The sequence below is a fragment of the Anolis sagrei genome, chromosome X (genome assembly GCF_037176765.1).
Source record: "Anolis sagrei isolate rAnoSag1 chromosome X, rAnoSag1.mat, whole genome shotgun sequence".
In the NCBI taxonomy this organism is placed as follows: Eukaryota; Metazoa; Chordata; class Lepidosauria; order Squamata; family Dactyloidae; genus Anolis; species Anolis sagrei.
Genome location: NC_090034.1, coordinates 75514953 through 75531212, shown reverse-complemented (window position 1 = coordinate 75531212; position 16260 = coordinate 75514953). Strand labels below are relative to the sequence as shown.

The following is a 16260-nucleotide window of genomic DNA, read 5'->3' as shown; positions in this document are numbered from 1 at the left end:
TCTGAAATAAATAAATAATAAATAATAAATTTAGAAACCAACACTTGGGCCAGAAGTGCTGGTGAAGAGAATTTCCCCAATAAGAGTACGCTTCTCTCCATTTGTCCCTTCCTCTCACTTTATGTCCTTTTGTTTCAGAAAATTGTATGCTGGTGATAGGGATGCTTTTTATAGTTACGTTGCACACTGATCGTGCAGTGAGGACAGGAATAACATCATAGTGGGAGGGGAGCATTTGGGGAGAGAATATTGAAAGGCGATGCAACTGCTCATCCCATCCACAGCCGACCAGTTCTCCTCCGCAAATGCTTTTCTGTCCCTGAAGATGGGCTTTGAAATAGGAAAGAAAGTGAAGTGAGCTAGAGCTGACAGGGAGCTTGTGTCCATGGAAAATTGGCTGGCAAGAAAAGGATCAAGCACCACTCCTAGAATCATCGAGTTGGAAGAGACCTTGTGGGCCATCCAGTCCAACTCCATTCTGCCAAGAAGCAGGAAAATCGCATTCAAAGCACCCCTGACAGATGGCCATCCAGCCTCTGATTAAAAGCCTCCAAAGAAGGAGCCTCCACCACACTCCCCGGTAAAGAGTTCCACTGCTGAACAGCTCTCACAGTTAGGAATTTATTCCTCATGTTCAAGTGGAATCTCCTTTACAGTAGTTTCAAGCCATTGTTCCATTGCGTCCCAGTCTCGAGGACAGCAGAAAACAAGCTTGCTCCCTCCTCCCTATGACTTCCCCTGCCATCTTGATCTATGGCCCTCATCATGTCTCCTCTCAGCCTTCTCTTCTTATGAAGGCTAAACATGCCCAGCTCTTTAAGCCGCTCCTCATAGAGTTTGTTCTCGAGACTCTTGATCCTTTGAGTCGCCCTCCTCTGGACACAATCCATCTTAAGAGTCAATATCACCCTTAAGTTGTGGTTCCCAGAATTGGACACAGTATTCCAGGAGTGATCTGAGCAAGGCAGATTAGAGGGCTACCATGACTTCCCTGAATCTAGACCAGGGGTCCACAAATCTTTTAAACAGAGGCCAGGTCACAGTCCCTCAAACTGTTGGAGGGCTGGATTATAATTTGAAAAAAAACATGAATGAATTCCTATGCACACTGCACATATCTTATTTGTAGTGCCAAAAACACTTTAAAACAATACAATAATTAAAATGAGGAACAATGTTAACAAACATAAACTTATTAGTATTCCAATGGGAAGTGTCGGCCTGATTTTGGCTGATGAGATAGGATTGTTGTTGTTGTTATGTGCTTTCAAGTCGTTTCAGACTTAGGTTGACCCTGAGCGAGGGCCGGGTAAATGACCTTGGAGGGCCGCATCCGGTCCCCGGGCCATAGTTTGAGGACCCCTGATCTAGACACTAGACTCCTATTTTCCAGGCCAAAATCCCATTGGCTTTTTTTTCTTTTTTGCTGCCGTATGATATTCCTGGCTCATGTTGAGCTTCCTCCCCACGAGGACTCCAAGATCGTTTCCACATGTCCTGCTGTTGAGCCAGGCATCGTCCCCCATTCTGTCTCTTTGCATGACTGCTTGGAATGCCTGTTTGCCTTTCTGCCGAAGCGGTACCTATTGATCTACTCACATTCGTATGTTTTCGAACTGCTAGGTTGGCAGGAGCTAAGGTAACAGCGGCAGCTCAGCCCAGCCCACTGTAAAAGAAAAGGTTGAGAGGAGACATGACCACCATGTATAAATCTGTGAAAGGATGCCATATGGAAGAGGGAACAGGCTTGTTTTCTGCTGTCCTGGAAACTAGGACTGGAGCAACGGGTTCAAATTACAGGAAAGGAGATTACACCTGAACATTAGGAAGAACTTCCTGACTGTAAGAAGAGCTGTTCAACATTGGAACTCTCTGACTCAACGTCCAGTGGAAGCTCTTCCTTTTGGGTCTTTTACAAAAAGGGTTGGATGGCCATCTGCCAGGAAGGCTTTGATTGTGCTTTTCCTGCATGGCATAAAAGGGTTGAAGTAGATGTCCCATGCGATCTCTTTCAACTCTTATGATTCATTGGCAGATAGAGCTAGTAGAGTTCCCGTAGTTAAGGAAGAAAAGCTGCAAAACTGGCTGTTGATACTGTTAATTACGTTAATTTAACATGTGAGCCACTGAAATTTTAAAATGCATAAGCTTGCCTTTCAAGAGGCAGAGGAGAAACAGGGCGCTTTACGGAAGCAAACACAGCCCCTGGCTTTGATTTTGCTTGCCATCAATGAAGTGGCTTCACTTTGAGGAAATTAATCATACGCGTGTTAGTTGATTAAATTATGAGATAGCCTGCTTAGGCCTAAAAACAATATTTCCCCCCTTTTTTTCGCAACATTTTATTTTTCAAACCATGTGTCTTGATATATACAGTTTGTATCCTTTTCATTTTTTTCATCCCACATTTGCCTGGGGATTTGTGATTTTAGATATTTCTGATCTGTGGTTTTGTGGCACCACAGGACAACCGTTGGACCTGCATCTGACAAAATAAGCCCTCTAGATGGAGGACTTAGAAAATTCCTCTCTAGATTTCATCTCTAGGAATTTTCTACGTGATCTAGTGCAGGCATAAGCAAACTCCAGCCCTCCATGTATTTTGCACTCCAACTCCTATAATTCCTAACAGCCTACCGACCAGACATGTAGCCGGGCGGGCGGGGAGGGGGTGTTTCAGAGGCTTCAGACACCCCCCCCCCCTGAAATTCTCAGGGTGGTCCACAAGAAGGCTTTACTGGTACATTATTTAAACTGTTATGTTTATTCATATCATGATCTGATCACCATGCTCAATGCTTGGTTGGGTATCAGCCAGCACGTCAACGACTTAAATCAAGAAATAGTTTTCTAAGATCCACGGAGACACTCGCTGGAACACCTCAGCAAGCAAGAGTCCAAAAGTGGCAGGCTCAAACTCAGAACCTCAACCAGTGGCTGATACCAAATTAGAAACTCCCCCCTGGGCACACAGAAGACTGGGCGACTTGGAAGGCACTGAACAGACTGCGCTCTGGCACCACGAGATGCATAGCCAACCTTAAGAAATGGGGCTACAAAGTGGAATCCACGACATGCGAGTGCGGAGAAGAGCAAGCCACTGACCGCCTGCTGCAATGCAACTTGAGCCCTGCTACTTGCACAATGGAGGACCTTCTTGCGGCAACACCAGAGGCACTCCAAGTAGGCAGATACTGGTCAAAGGACATTTAATGAACTACCAAGCTTGCAACCTTTGTGTTTTTTTTCTGTTTGTTTGTTTTGTTCTATTAGAAATGTAATACAATGGTCTGGTTGCCCCTGACATGATAGATAGATAGATAGATAGATAGATAGATAGATAGATAGATAGATAGATAGATAAAATAACCATGCTCAATATATCCCATATGCATGGGGATATTGGGATAACAATACAAAAGGTTTGCTAGGGTAGATCCCCCCCCCCCCCCCGGAATCAAAATCCTGGCTACCGGCCTGCTACCAGCCATAAGGAAGTATAGAAGTTGGAGTCCAAAACACTTGGAGGGCTGAAGTTTGCCCATACCTGCTCTAGGGAGACTCTGCAATAACTTTGGGGAAAGAAATTAATTTTACTAGGGTTTTCTATTATCTACAATTTCCCCAGGAATATAGGGATCGTATTGTATTTTTATTTTATGTAAACTATTAGCTATTCCAAAGAAGGGAGGAATAGAATGTATAGATTTATTTATTTATCGTGTCAGCAGTGAGTTGAGGGTACAGTTAAAATGCATTTAAAAATACAAACAAACTTGGCATTAGACTAAATGTTCTTTGATCAGTAGCTGGCCACTTGGAGTGCCTCTGGTGTTACTGTGAGAATGTCCTCCATTGTGCATATGGCAGGGCTCAGGTTGCATTGTAGTAGGTTGCATTGCCCGGGAATGCTCAGGTTGCATTGCCCGGGAATGCCCGGATGTTTGATGTTTTACCATCCTTGCGGGAAGCTTTTCTCATATCCCCACATGGGGAGCTGGAGCTGACAGAAGGAGCTCAACCCACTCTCCCCGGATTCAAACTGTTGACCTATTTAACCCATTACTCCACTGGTGTCTCCATCCCAGCTAAAATACTGATTAATTTATTTATTGTGTCAGAAGCGAACCAAAACAGTTGTATTTCATTAAAAACAAGCAAACAAACAAAACACAAAGTTTGCAGACTTGGTATTATATTAAATGTCCTTTGACCAGTAGCTGGGCACTTGGAGTGCCTCTGGTGTTACTGTGAGAATGTCCTCCATTGTGCATATGGCAGGGCTCAGGTTGCATTGTAGTAGGTGGTCTGTGGTTTGCTCTTCTCCACACTTGCATGCTGTGGGCTCCACTTTATAGCCCCATTTCTAAAGATTAACTCTGCATCTCGTGGTGCCAGATCACAGCCTCTGGGTCTCCCGGCCTCCTGTGTGCTAAGGAAGGAGTTTCTCAGCCAGTCTCAGCCACTGATTAAGGTGCTGGATTTTAACCTGCCACTTTTGGAGTCTCGCTTGCTAAGGTGTTCCTGAGAGTATCTCTGTAGATCTTAGGAACCTATTTGTTGTTGATGTGCTGGCTGATATCCAAAAAGAGGATGGGCCGGAGACGTCACTGCCTTGGTCCTTTCATTTTTGGTTGCTACTTCCCAACGGATGCAATACCGGCTAAACAGTATAATTTTTCCAGTGGTGTAGGGTGTAGACATCCTGTGATAATGCGGCATGTCTCATTAAGAGCCACATCTACTGTTTTAGCATGGTGAGATGTGTTCCTCACTGGTCGTGCGTACTCAGCAGATTAGCCAAGCCCAAAAGCAGATGTCTTCACTGTGTCTTCTCTATGGTGGCCCCCCGACTCTGTAACTCACTCCCCAAGGATATCAAACAAGCCCCCACATTGGCAGTCTTTAGGAGGAGCCTGAAAACGTGGCTGTTCCAGTGTGCCTTCCCTGAATAAAGGAAACAATCCCCTGCAAAATATCCTGAGAAGCACTTTAATTACCCATTGGGTTGCTCTCCCTACATTTTGTTTAAAACCCTCCTACTAGATACATCCTACCTCTGTTCATGCCCAGCATTTATTTTTAAAATTTTAACTATTACATCTGGCCGGGCCATATGTTTTTAAACTCTTGTGTGTTATTGTCTATATGTGAGTTATATTAATTGTATTATTTATTTGCTTATTGCTTGTTGTTTTTACTGATGTGTTGCTGGGCTTGGCCTCATGCAAGACACTCCAAGTCCCTTGGGGAGATTTATTTATTTGTCGTGTCAGAGCAACCAGTCCATTATATTACATTTCTAACAGAACAAAGCAAACAAACTGACAAATACAAAACTTGTGAGTTTGGTAGTTGGTTAAATGTCCTTTGACCAGTATCTGGCCACTTGGAGTGCTTCTGGTGTTGCTGCAAGAAGGTCCTCCATTGTGCATGTAGCAGGGCTCAGGTTGCATTGCAGCAGGTGGTCAGTGGTTTGCTCTTCTCCACACTCGCATGTCGAGGGTTCCACTTTGTAGCCCCATTTCTGAAGGTTGGCTCTGCATCTCGTGGTGCCAGAGCGCAGTCTGTTCAGTGCCTTCCAAGTCGCCCAGTCTTCTGTGTGCCCAGGGGGGAGTCTCTCATTTGGTATCAGCCATTGGTTGAGGTGCTGGGTTTGAGCCTGCCACTTTTGGACTCTCGCTTGCTGAGGTGTTCCAGCGAGTGTCTCTGTAGATCTTAGAAAACTATTTCTAGATTTAAGTCGTTGACGTGCTGGCTGATACCCAAACAGGGAATGAGCTGGAGATGTCTCTGCCATGGTCCTTTCATTGTTTGCTGCTACTTCCCGGCAGATGTCAGGTGGTGCAATACCGGCTAAGCAGTGTAATTTCTCCAGTGGTGTAGGGCGCAGACACCCCGTGATAATGCGGCATGTCTCATTCAGAGCTACATCCACTGTTTTAGTGTGGTGAGATGTGTTCCACACTGGGCATGCATACTCAGCAGCAGAGTAGCACAGCGCAAGGGCAGATGTCTTCACTGTATATGGTTGTGATCCCCAGGTTGTGCCAGTCAGCTTTCGTATGATATTGTTTCTGGCACCCACTTTTTGCTTGATATTCAGGCAGTGCTTCTTGTAGGTAAGAGCACGGTCCAGAGTGACTCCCAGGTATTTGGGTGCACTGCAATGCTCCAGTGGGATTCCTTCCCAGGTGATCTTCAGAGCTCGGGATGCTTCTCTGTTCTTGAGATGAAAGGCACATGTCTGCATTTTAGATGGGTTAGGGATCAGCTGGTTTTCCCTGTAGTAGGCAGTAAGAGCACCTAGAGCTTCGGAGAGCTTCTGTTCAGCCGTCTCAAAGCTCCCTGCTTGAGCAGTAATGGCACGATCATCAACATAGATGAAACTCTCTGTCCCTTCTGGCAGTGGCTGGTCATTTGTGTAGATGTTGAACATGGATGGAGCAAGCACGCTCCCCTGAGGCAGGCCGTTCTTCTCGCCACAGAAGCGACCAGCATGCATGCAAGCAAGCAAAACAACCTTGGGGAGATGGTGGCAGGGTATAAATAAAGTTATTATTGTTATTATTGTTATTATTATTATTATTATTATTATTATTATTATTATCCCCAGGTTGTGTCAGTCAGCTTTTTTAGACTAATGTATACAAATTGTCTGCCTGACTATCCGATCTATATTAAGTCAACATTTCCTCCCCTGTGGAAATGTCATCTTTATAGATGATGATTATTATTATTATTATTAAACTTTATTTGTACCCCGCTAGCATCTCCCAAAGGACTCGATGCGGCTTACAAAGGCCAAGGCCTCAACACACAATATAACAATACAAAACCTAAGGCAAATTAAAACAATTAAAGCAATATAAACAACAAGCAATAAACAATACACTAAACACAATAAAATTGGGCTGGGCCAGAGTAATGGGTACAGGATTAAAAGTGCTGATGCGACAGGAGGTATATAAGGCTTATAGGGCAAGTGCAGTGTGCGGTGTGTAGCAATCTTAGTTCTAATAAAGTGCTTATAGGACTTGGTATTGGAGTTTTCCTAATCTGGGAAGGCACATCAGAACAGCCAGGTCTTCAAGTTCTTTCTGAAGACTGCCAATGTAGGGGCCTGTCTAAGATCTTTGGGGAGGGTGTTCCAGAGTCGGGGGGCCACCACGGAAAAGGCCCTGTCTCGTGTCCCCACCAAACATGCTTGCGACACAGGCGGGATCACGAGCAGGGCCCCTCCAGATGACCGAAGTGAACACGTGGGTTCGTAGACGGAGATGCGGTCACACAGGTAGGATGGTCCCAAACCGTTCAGGGCTTTGTAGGTAAGCACCTGCACCTTAAATTGGGCTCGGAAAATAAACGGCAGCCAGTGGAGCTCCTTGAGCAGGAGGGTTGACCTCTCTCTGTAAGGAGCACCAGTTAACATCCTGGCCGCTGCCCGTTGGACCAGGTGGAATTTCTGAGCCGTTTTCAAGGGCAGCCCCACATAGAGCGCATTACAGTAATCCAATCTAGAAGTGACCAAGGCATGGACCACCCCGGCCAGATCAGCCTTCGCGAGGTACGGTCGCAGTTGGCGCACGAGTCTTAATTGTGCGAAAGCCCTCCCAGACACCACCGACGCCTGAGCCTCAAGCGTAAGCGATGAATCCAATAGGACTCCCAAACTGCGGACCTGTGGTTTCAGGGGGAGTGTAACCCCGTCCAACACAGGTTGCCATCCTATACCCTGGTCAGGTTTATGATCAACCAGGAGGACCTCTGTCTTGTCGGGATTGATCTTCAGCTTGTTCCTCCTCATCCAGATAGACACAGCGGCCAGGCACTCGTCCAAGACCCGAGAAGCCTCCTTGGAATTGGGTGGAAATGAGTAATAGAGTTGTGTGTCATCTGCATAGAGGTGGCCGCCGTTGTTTCACATTTCCTCAACTGTGGTAATGTCATCTTTATAGATTGAATATAAGTTTCCTAAATGAGCGTGAGAATATATCCAGGTAGGAGTGAAGTTGCCGCTGACGCAGCCAACGATGCTGTTGGAATCCACCTTGAATGGAGAGAGACTTGTAGAGCTGTAGAATTCGCAGAAAGATCCTGGTTGACCATCTCTCAACTGATCAGAAACTGAGCCAAATGACTTAAATGTATGCAAGTCACTGTCTATTCACACAGTCTTCTGATTGCGGTTGTGTCTTCTTCTCTTTCCCCTTTCCATGCAGGCTCAAGCCGTCACCCTCACGGTCGCTCAAGCGTTCAAAGTGGCATTTGAATTTTGGCAGGCATCCAAGGAAGGTGAGTGTACGGATTCATCTCCACCTCCCTGGCTTCTCAGCAGCTACGCACCAATGTGAGGCACATTTGGCCTTTTGTTGCAGCTGCTGCCGCCACCACCGTTGTTTGACTTTTCCCTGGAAGGGGAAATATTGCCTTTATGCATTGGTTCCTTTTTACAGAAAGCACAGCGAATGAAATTCCAATTCCTCAGCTCTTTTCGCTGGAGGCTTCTCCTAATTCCGAGAGGTTTGCGATCAAATGCCCTGCAGCTTTCAACCTGTACACCTGCCCATTTCTGGCCTTCATAGTGTCCACTCATATTTCATGCTTTGGATTAGTTTTTCCGATCTGGTCTCCGTTTTATTATCTGGTGCCAGTGAATGCTTCCAGAAAGGGCAGCCTTTCATGACATTCTCCCCTTGCTGATAGGGGGAAAGGGGGGCCATTTTTTACATGTTTTAATGGTTTTTATATCTGTTTTTATATTGTTATGTTGAATGATTTTAATCGCACTTTTATGAATGCATGGCATCGAATCATGTTAATCCGTTTATTTATTTATCGTGTCATCAGCAACCATACCATTGTATTACATTTCTAACAGAACAAAACAAACAAACAGATTAAAAAAGCACAAATTTTGCAAACTTGGTAGTTGATTAAATGTCCTTTGACAAGTATCTGGCCACTTGGAGTGCCTCTGGTGTTGCCGCAAGAAGGTCCTCCATTGTGCATGTAGCAGGGCTCAGGTTGCATTGAAGCAGGTGGTCAGTGGTTTGCTCTTCTCCGCACTCGCATGTTGTGGATTCAACTTTGTAGCCCCATTTCTTAAGATTGGCTCTGCATCTCGTGGTGCCAGAGCGCAGTCTGTTCAGTGCCTTCCAAGTCGCCCAGTCTTCTGTGTGCCCAGGGGGGAGTCTCTCATTTGGTATCAGCCATTGGTTGAGGTGCTGGGTTTGAGCCTGCCACTTTTGGACTCTCGCTTGCTGAGGTGTTCCAGCGAGTGTCTCTGTAGATCTTAGAAAACTATTTCTAGATTTAAGTCGTTGATGTGCTGGCTGATACTCAAACAGGGGATGAGCTGGAGATGTCTCTGCCTTGGTCCTTTCACTATTGGCTGCTACTTCCCGGCAGATGTCAGGTGGTGCAATGCCGGCTAAGCAGTGTAATTTCTCCAGTGGTGTAGGACGCAGACACCCTGTAATAATGCGGCATGTCTCATTAAGAGCCACATCCACTGTTTTAGTGTGGTGAGATGTGTTCCACACTGGGCATGCATACTCAGCAGCACAGTGTTAATCTGTAACCCGCCTTGAGTCGCCTTATGGTTGAGAAAGGCGGGCTATAAATGTTGTAAATAAATAAATCAATATTTTTGGAATCAGCAGGTTGGGTATACTCAGCAGCAGGTCTAAGATTTGAGGCACCAAATGTATGTTGGCCAGTGTGATTGTTGAATTTTATTTATTTATTTCTATTTAGTGCACTTACTGTATATCCCGCCTTTCCAAATTATTTGATAACTGAAAATTCTTTTGAACTAAACATAAGAAAAACAGATTGTACATAGCCCGAAAAAACCTACAACAACCCAGATTGTACATAGCAAGGAAGATTCAGTGTGAACACATATACAATGATGCATATGAAAGAAGAAGAAGAAGAAGAAGAAGAAGAACAACAACAACAACAACAACAACAATGTGATGTGGCGGCAAAAAAAGCCAATGGGATTTTGGCCTGCATTAATAGGAGCATAGTGTCTAGATCTAGGGAAGTAATGCTACCCCTCTATTCTGCTCTGGTTAGACCACACCTGGAATATTGTGTCCAATTCTGGGCACCACAATTCAAGAGAGATATTGACAAGCTGGAATGTGTCCAGAGGAGGGCGACTAAAATGATCAAGGGTCTGGAGAACAAGCCCTATGAGGAGCGGCTTAAGGAGCTGGGCATGTTTAGCCTGAAGAAGAGAAGGTTGAGAGGAGATATGATAGCCATGTATGAATATGTGAGTGGAAGCCACAGGGAGGAGGGAGCAAGCTTGTTTTCTGCTTCCTTGGAGACTAGGACGCGGAACAATGGCTTCAAACTACAAGAGAGGAGATTCCATCTGAACATGAGGAAAAACTTCCTGACTGTGAGAGCCGTTCAGCAGTGGAACTCTCTGCCCCGGAATGTGGTGGAGGCTCCTTCTTTGGAAGCTTTTAAACAGGGGCTGGATGGCCATCTGTCAGGGGTGATTTGAATGCAATATTCCTGCTTCTTGGCAGGGGGTTGGACTAGATGGCCCATGAGGTCTCTTCCAACTCTTTGATTCTATGATTCTAAGAAGAAGAAGAACTACTACTACTACTACTTTATTTTTCTACCCCACCTCCATCTCCCCGAAGGGACTCGGGGCGACTTACATGGGGCCCAAGCCCAAGGCAAAACACAATTAAAAACAAAGCAAAAACAATTAAAACAGCATAAAACAGCGTAAAACAACATAACAATAATAGCTAGCAACAACAATAACAGCAGACTAATTTTGGAGGGGCGGAGGAAAGACCACTACATGAAGTAGTTAAAGGATAAGTGGTTTAGTAAGGTGGATAACAATGTATAACGGCATAGGAAGTATCATGGAAACAGAGTAAATTAACAGGATCAGTTAATATAGTATAGGACATCAGATTGAATGACAATTCAAGTCATGATGCAGGTCATTTGTCATAGGAGTCGTCAATCGAAAGCACGACGAAACATCCACGTCTTTAATTCCTTACAGAATATAGGAGCAGAGATGTCTATTTCACATATCACCTGATGAATTTGAGCGTGCAGAGGCTGATCAAGAAATGAAACATATGTGGTGGATAGTTGGATGAAAACATCAACCTGGTGGGTGGCTGCTAATTTTAAGGCAGATTCTTTGGTGAATGCAATCAAAACAAGAATGAAACTGGGTTGCTGTGAGTTTCGTGAGCTGTATGGCCATGTTCCAGAAGCATTCTCTCTTGACGTTTCATCCACATGTATGGCAGGCATCCTCAGAGGTTGTGAGGTCTGTTGGAAACAAGGAAGGCGGGGAGTATATACCAGTAGACTCCTACATGACATGATGGCAACAGCCTTGGACAGCAATGGCTCCCAAAGTGACCCATTTAAGGTGGAATCAGGTGTCAAACAGGGATGTGTTATTGCCCCAACCTTATTTTCCATCTTCATCACTATGTTACTTCATCTTGTTGATGGGAAGCTTCCCACCAGAGTGGAAATCATCTATCGGACAGATGGCAAGCTATTTAACCTCAGTAGACTGAAAGCCAAAACCAGGCTTACAACAACATCTGTTATAGAACTCCAATATGCTGATGATAACATCATCTGTGCTCATTGAGAAGAAGATCTACAAACCACTCTAAACACCTTTGCAGAAGCATACGAGAAGCTCGCCTGTCATTGAACATCGAGAAAACCAAAGTGCTCTTCCAGCAGTCACCAGCCGACCCCTCTCCAATGCCAGAAATATAGGTTAATGGTGTAACATTAGAAAATGTTGATCATTTCCGCTACCTTGGCAGGCACCTCTCCACAAAAGTCAACATTGACACTGAAATACAACACTTCTTGAGCTCTCTGAGTGCAGCATTTTTCAAATTAATCACAGAGTGTTTGAGGACCGGGACATCCGTAGGAATACCAAGGTGCCTTGTTTATAAAACTATTGTCCTCCTAACCCTGCTATATGCCTGCGAGATGTGGACAGTCTACAGACGTCACATGCAACTTGTAGAACAATCCCATCAGCGCTGCCTCCAAAAAATCCTGCAAATCTCTTGGGAGGACAGGCGGAGAAATGTCAGGTGCTGGAAGAAGCAAAGACCACCAGCATTGAAGCAATGGTCATCCGTTATCAACTCCGCTGGACCGACCGCGTTGTCCAGATGCCCAACCACCATCTCCCAAAGCAGTGTTCTCAAATAATATGCTGTGTCCAGGTTGGCTCATCGGATTGCCACGTTGTCCGGATGTCCAACCACCGTCTCCCAAAGAAGTTGCTCTACTCCGAACTCAAGAATGGAAAATGGGATTTGTTGGGCAGTAAAAGAGATTTAAACATGACTCAAAGCCAACCTTAAGAACTCTGGCATAGACACTGAGAACTGGGAAGCCCTGGCCCTTGAGGACTCCAGCTGGAGGTCAGCTGTGACCAGCAGTGCTGTAGAATTTGAAGAGGTACAAATGGAGGGCGAAAGAGAGAAATGTGCCAAGAGAAAGGCACATCAAGCCAACCCCAACCGGGACCGCCTTCCACCGGGAAACCAAAGCTCTCACTGCGGGAGAACATGCAGATCAAGAATAGGGCTCCACAGTCACCTACGTACCCACCACCAGTACACCGATCTTGGAAAACAATCCTACTTGGACAACGAGGGATTGCCAAAGTAAGTAAGACTCCTGCAGAAGTGAGAGGATCCTTCTTGTCCTTTGCTGAATGTAGCATTTGTTGGATTTTCTTAGTAAGTATGTAGATAGTTTGTATGTTGTGTTTCTTCATCAGCTTCCCTATGCGGTCTGTGGTTCCCTTGATGTATGGTAAGAACACTCTTCCTTTGGGTGGGTCTTTGTCTTTATTCTTGTAGCATGTTCTTGGTTTTTCAGCTCTGTGGTGGAGTCTCCATTGGCCTGTAGAGCCTAGTCAAACAATTCTTAAAGACGTTTGCCATAGTGTTTAGGTGGAATAATCCCTTTCTGATTGTAATTTGAGTCAATTGGTTTGTGTCCTAGTCTCGGGAGCAGCAGAAGACAAGCTTGCTCCATCTTCTAAATTGTAACCCCTTCAGATATTTAAAGAATAGCTTTGATGTCCCCTATCCACGCTAAAAATATCCAGCTCCAAAAGTTGTTCCTCATTGGCTTGGTTTCCAGACCTTTTGATCACCTTGGTTGCTCATCTCTAGACACGTTCCATCACCAGGTTTCCTTCCTCGGTAATGCAACCTGCAATCCTTTAAACTGAAGGTGTACCTGGTTGAACCTGGGACCTTTTTTATACCAAGCAGATGCTGGGTGCGGAGCTTCGCCCTATAACCGCCTTGTAGCAATATGCTTCAATGAGAGATTGTCTCTGTCCTCCCCCGGTCCTTCCATCCAGCAGAAGCGCGTGGGTGTCTGCCTGGCAACCACCCACACGCTTGAGATAGTGTGGCTGGTTGCTAGGCAACCACCCAACTGCTTTCTGTCATCCCCATCCATTATCTCGAAGGCACCCGGGCACAGGCTTCCTCACGCGCATGGAGAAAATGCTGTAGGCCAGGTCCTTGGGTCCTGCCCAACTGCATGGTGCCAATGGAAGAGTATGCCGACAACATGGGACCATCTGTCCTTTTGTCTGTGGGGACCTTATTACTGGAGTAACTGGCAGTTTGGCAATATTCCAGGCAGGCCCCAGGCTTGATTGGGTGGTCTTCCCAAGTCTTGGGGTCATGCCAGTCTCGGGAACCTTGTCTTTCTGCTGTGCAGATTCCGGAGTTGGCAGAAGGGAAAGGTTGACATGAAAAAGAGACTTGCCTGGAAACCCTTTCCATCGCTGTGCTGCCTCTCCTACATCGCTGAGCAAAGCTTTTGAAATTAAATGATGCTTTTTAGAAGTACAGGCAGTCCCCAAGTTACAAACAACATTGGTTCTATAGGTTTGTTCTTAATCTGAATTTGTATGTAAGTCAGAACAAGTACATTTTATAACTGTAACTCCAGTGATACATATGATATACAGAATGGGGGACAATGCCTGGCTTAAGAGCAGTATGTGTGAAAAAGATCTTGGAGTCCTCGTGGACAACAAGTTAAACATGAGCCAACAATGTGATGTGGCGGCAAAAAAAGCCAATGGGATTTTGGCCTGCATCAATAGGAGCATAGTGTCTAGACCTAGGGAAGTAATGCTACCCCTCTATTCCGCTTTGGTTAGACCACATCTGGAATATTGTGTCCAATTCTGAGCACCACAATTCAAGAGAGATATTGACAAGCTGGAATGTGTCCAGAGGAGGGCGACTAAAATGATCAAGGGTCTGGAGAACAAGCCCTATCAGGAGTGGCTTAGGGAGCTGGGCATGTTTATCCTGAAGAAGAGAAGGCTGAGAGGAGATATGATAGCCATGTATAAATATGTGAGAGGAAGCCACAGGGAGGAGGGAGCAAGCTTGTTTTCTGCTTCCTTGGAGACTAGGACGCGGAACAATGGCTTCAAACTACAAGAGATGAGATTCCATCTGAACATAAGGAAGAACTTCCTGACTGTGAGAGCCGTTCAGCAGGGGAACTCTCTGCCCCGGAGTGTGGTGGAGGCTCCTTCTTTGGAAGCTTTTAAACAGAGGCTGGGTGGCCAATAAAGAAGCACTTTATTAGAGTTTAAGACTCTCTGTACATTGCACTTGCCCAGAAATCCAACATACCACCTGCCACACCCAGCACTTTTTAACCTGTACCTATCACTGGCCCGGCCCTGGTTTTTATTGCGTAATGATGTAATGTTTTGTTATTGCTTATGTTTTTAATTTGCTTTAAATTGTATTGTTATTGTTCTGCTGTGTTGTGTTGAGGCCTTGGCCTTTGTAAGCCGCATCGAGTCCTGCGGGAGATGCTAGCGGGGTACAAATAATAATAATAAATAATAATCTGTCAGGGGTGATTTGAATGCAACATTCCTGCTTCTTGGCAGGGGGTTGGACTGGATGGCCCATGAGGTCTCTTCCAACTCTTTGATTCTATGATTCTATGAAATGTGTATGTATATGTATGTGTGTATTTATGTGTATATACATATACGAGGGTTATCCGGAAAGTAAGGTTACAAGATTTTTTAAAAAATACAAAGAATGAATATATTTTAATCAAACTTACATGGATTGTAGCACAGGGATTATATTATTTTTCCACATCATCACCATTCAGTTCAATACAGTTTATCATTCATGTGATGAATTTTTGATGCCTGTGTCATAGAAGATTCCCTCCGCCTTTTTCAGCCAATTTGTCACTTCAATTTTCACTTTGTCGTCATTGGAAAAGTGATTTCTACACAGGTGTTCCTTCAATTTAGTGAACAGATGATGGTCACTGGGTGCGAGATCAAAGATGTGAGAGGGGTGGCTTAAAACATTCCAACCCAATGAAGTCAACACCTCTTGTGTTGCATGGTGGTGGCTCCCTAGCTGAAGAACACTTTCCCCAAAGAGGTTTTTGGCACCTGCCTTGATGTTCTTTTGGTACTCATCTGCGGATGCACATTGTCATGAAGGAGACAGACTCCCGCTGTCAGCACCTCACAACATTTGTTTTGGTTGGCTCTGTGAAGTTTCTTCATGATCTCGCAATGTATTCCGTACCCATTTTGTCACATGCTGTCTTGACATTATGTCCTCTCCATAAACTGAAATGATCTCACAACGAATCGCAGCGGCGTTCACACCTTTAGCATTTAGGTAGCATATTATAGTACAAACTTCGCACTTGGAGGGAAACGGAATGAGGACGCTCATCTCTAACCTTCACCACAACACCAGTCGATGAGCTACTGACGACTGACACTGCTCGTTCACTTCCGCTGGCTTCCCACTATACGGCACACGGCACTGATACCAACTTCCCCCGAGAAAATTCCCTGAGAGAGCTACGTGCCTTGTAACCCTACTTTCCAGATAACCCTCACATGTGTGTATGTGTATGTTGTGTGTATATAGCAAAACTTTGGATAGCATAGGGAAGTGTTAACACCCATGTGGTGTTTCCTTTGCTGTCTGTGCTCCTGTTCAGAAGATTTCACTGCACTTTCTGTTTCTGTTAGAATTGGATTTTGAAAAATATGGCTTGTGGAAACAAGGATTGGTGAGAAAGCTTCAGTGGAGACATTGTTTTCCCCATAATAACTCTTCCAGGAGTGACTTTCCCTTCCTTCCAAGGGGTAGTTTTCTCTCACTTCCTGTTTGTCTC

The 16260-nt window shown here is 45.1% G+C and overlaps 1 protein-coding gene across 2 annotated transcripts in view; it reads left to right on the top strand.

Annotated features, from left to right (window-relative positions):
• Positions 1-16260, top strand: part of LDLRAP1 (low density lipoprotein receptor adaptor protein 1) — a 156687-nt gene that overhangs the window by 92376 nt on the left and 48051 nt on the right. For both annotated transcript variants that reach the window (XM_060784440.2, XM_060784439.2), the window contains exon 5: positions 8223-8295. In XM_060784440.2, the coding sequence (XP_060640423.2) occupies positions 8223-8295 (73 nt within the window). The remainder of the gene's footprint in view (positions 1-8222; positions 8296-16260) is intronic.